Here is a 3,482-nt window from a genome sequence, read left to right on the forward strand (position 1 = left end):
AGAGAGAAGGGGGAGAACGGGGTGCGAAATGGAAATTCTGAATCATTCAGCCACAAGGCGAGATAAACGGTCGATAAATTGCCTCTTGCTGGCGTGTTCCAGAGAGCTCCGGGAGTCTGCGCCCTGGGTTGTGTCCCGGGCTGCACAGGGTGGGGGAACATCAGCTGGACAGTTCCTTCTGCGTGTTCCACGAGAAAAGCAGTTTGTGTGGTGATTGGCTTGACTTTCTTCTCCCTGTGCGGATTTAGCTTCGCGCTGAGCCTTTTATTTTTATTTTTATTTTCTTCTTCTGTTTTGAAAACATGTATTTGTGCGCTAGGGCACCTCCAGTTAAACCCTGTGCAAACAAAAAGCAGTTGTGTTGGTGGTAGATGGCAGTAACCAGCTCGAGGCGTGGCTGACCCGGCTAAATCGCCGAAGAAGAGCTGAATGCTTGGTTAAGCCACATGTTTGTTAGTGTTAATGGTTCTGCCTGGATTGCCCGATGACTCTGCTAGACCTTGAGTCAATAACAGCGACGCGGTGCTGTCAGCAGCGTGACGTTGGTCTTTGCTTCATTTTCTGTTTTACCAGGAGGAGAAATGTCCTCAAATGGCAGTGGGAGAGCTCTGCTGGAACAGATGGGCCGTTTGTTAAATTCAGTGCGGTTGTGATGAGTTATTCCCACTGAATGTTTGTCCTTTGTTCCTAAATCTCTCGGGAGGAGCCAAGGTGCACCCCTTCCCTGCAGTCGGTGTTCCTGTATGGAGCTGTTGCCTGTAGTGGATAAAGCATCATTGTGAGGCTCTTGGAAGGCAGAATTTCCATAGACCTTGCTCCTGTAAAACGTTGTCTGCTCGAGAGGGACAGCGCTGTTGTTTGGTGTTCATTTTATTTTTTTTTTCCCCTTTGGCTCTTTCCTGTGCGTTAGGTTCAGACTTATTTTTGGATGCTGCTGCTGCAGAGCCTTGCTGAGCAACATATGCCGGGATAGGCACTAAGCTCCAGATCACCTTTTTTTTTTTTTTTTTTTTAAAAAAAAAATTATTTATTTTTGGGGTTTTTTTCCCCTCTTGGCAGATGGTGGCAGCAATCTAAGCCTCGACTCCATTCCGATGGGCTTGCCAATGTCTGACCCGACTGCCTGGGCCACAGCGATGAACAATCTCGGGATGGCTCCCATGGGGATGACGGGACAGCCCCTCCTGCCCGGTACGTGAGCTCCCCCACTGCACCCACCTCTGCTTTCTTCATAGAATCACAGAATCATTCGGGTTGGAAAAGACCCCTGGGATCCCCGATCCCCACCACTGACCCTACTCTACAGAGCTCACCCCTAACGCATCTCCCCCAGCCCCACATCCCAACGGCCTTTAAACACCCCCAGGGGTGGGGGCTCCAGCCCCTCCCTGGGCAGCCTGTGCCAGGCTCTGACGGCTCTTGCCGGGAAAGAATTTTCCTGCTGTCCAGTGCTGCCCTGTTGCAGTTTGCAGCCATTCCCTCTGGTTCTATCGCTCATTCCCCGTGAGAAGAGACCAGCCCCAACCTCTACACCGTCCTGTCAGGCAGCTGCAGAGTGAAGAGGTCTCCCCTCAGCTCCTCTGCTTCAGGTTCAACAGCCCCAGCTCCTTCCATCGCTCTCATCAGATTTATTCTCCAGGCCCTTCCACAGCTCCGTCGCCCTCCTCTGCCCTCGCTCCAGCCCCTCGAGCTGGCACCTTTCCCTGTGCCTTCCTCTGAAGCGCCTGTTTCGTGGCACAGCGTTTGCTCAGATCTGTGTTTTTTAGTGTGACTGTTTGTGTGTGGTGTGAAATGAACGGTGACACTTAACGCGGAGCCCAAGGAAATCCAGGTTAGGCAAGCAGAACAACGTACATGAACTGTAGAAACGGAGCCACAGGTAAAATATTTCAAAACACAAAGGAAAGCAAAATTCCAGCCAAATTCCAACTTCCATACTGGACTCTGCAGGTTGCCTTGCACCCAGATTACTGTAAGTCGTGGCTGTAAAGAGAGGAATGTAAAAATGTTTGCCAGCCTTAGGGATATGAATAGCATCTGAAGTGGTGCCAGCTTAGGATGAAAGGAAAACGCTGCCGCTGCACCACCCGTTTCTGCCTATTTCTAACTTTTGTCTGTGCCTCGCAAAATTAGTTTTATCCATACGCTACAGGTTTCTGTATAGGGGTGATAAAATACCTCCCGGGGAAGGTTGTGACACTGGATGGGAGATGGGTTCTGTGGAGCAGGAAGGGAAGTAGCTTATTTATACAGAGAAAATGTCTTGGGCTGAGGCAATCCGCAATGAAACAGTTTTAACAAGATTGTTCTAAGGGCACAAATGTAAAGTTCTGGTGAGTCGTATTGCGACGTTCCCTCTCCCTCGCCGCTTTGCAGCTCCTTTTCGCTGGCCCGCGTGGGGAAAATATTGCGCTTGCTGTCCGACTGACCTGGTCCTGTGTGAGTCCAACCTGCTGCCTGACTGCCTCGTTCTCTCCCTCCTTTAGATTTTGATCCTGCTCTTGGGATGATGACCGGAATCCCTCCCATCAACCCCATGATGCCAGGCCTGGGCATCGTCCCACCTCCCATCCCTCCGGACATGCCTGCTGTGAAGGAGATCATTCACTGCAAAAGCTGCACTCTCTTCCCACCTAACCCACGTAACTGCTGATTTTTTGTCCTGTTTCTGCCTGTCTATAAAAGAACGGGTCTGTGTGTGTGTCTATATATATATATATATATGTATGTATGTATATATATAGGCTGGACATAGCAGCTCTGGAGTGAGTCACCACGTCTAGGGGCTGGCAAGTGGGTGACAGAGGAATGGGAAAAGCCTGGTTTTGTCACAAAGTGTTTGCCATTTCCATCAATAGCCTTTTCACTTGTCGGATGGATAAGGACTGGGGAAGGCAGTATTCCAGTCCCCGGATATTTGAACAGAGCTGGGTGCTGGGCTGCGGCACCGTCGTGCTGTGTTACTCCTCTGAGCAGGCCAGTGGCAGTGGGAGGCTGCTGAAGGTTGAGTAAGGACACGATTCTTGGAAAAAATTAAAATTTAGTAGTGTACAGGCTTGCAGGAGCCTGTATGTGCTGCTGGCAAAGCTCATGTCTGCACATATATGTGTATTTTTATATATATATATATATAAAGCGCCTATCACCATATTGATAAACATTCTCCTCTAGCTGCAGGGACTGGTTTCGCATCCCACTTAGTGGGGATAGAGAGCGGAGCTCTGGTGCAGTGTTACTGGTGTGATGTGGGCTCCTCTCGCTTTATTCGCCGCTCCCCGAGACCGACTCAAGAAGAGGGAGGTGCTGGTGCAGGGGGAGAGGACAAATCTCTTAATTTTCTATATGAAGAAAGTGGGAAAGGCACTCGACGCCCACGAGCATCTGCCTCACCGTGCTTGTCGTGAGACGGGGTTTCTCACCACGAGTTGTTTCTTGCCAAGTGGCCTCGGGAGATGAGCTGTCAGGGTTTAGTGGCTGTTTGT

The 3,482-nt window shown here is 50.3% G+C and overlaps 1 protein-coding gene across 1 annotated transcript in view; it reads left to right on the top strand.

The window, feature by feature from the left end:
* The first annotated feature begins 1,067 nt into the window (after positions 1-1,067).
* Positions 1,068-3,482, top strand: part of LOC104276738 (ecto-NOX disulfide-thiol exchanger 2) — a 7,959-nt gene continuing 5,544 nt past the window's right edge. Inside the window, exons 1-2 of the mRNA XM_009873158.1 lie at positions 1,068-1,191; positions 2,487-2,642. Coding sequence (XP_009871460.1) covers positions 1,095-1,191; positions 2,487-2,642 — 253 coding nt within the window. The 5' untranslated portion in view covers positions 1,068-1,094. The remainder of the gene's footprint in view (positions 1,192-2,486; positions 2,643-3,482) is intronic.

This window comes from Apaloderma vittatum, unplaced genomic scaffold (genome assembly GCF_000703405.1).
Source record: "Apaloderma vittatum isolate BGI_N311 unplaced genomic scaffold, ASM70340v1 scaffold28867, whole genome shotgun sequence".
Taxonomy (NCBI): Eukaryota; Metazoa; Chordata; class Aves; order Trogoniformes; family Trogonidae; genus Apaloderma; species Apaloderma vittatum.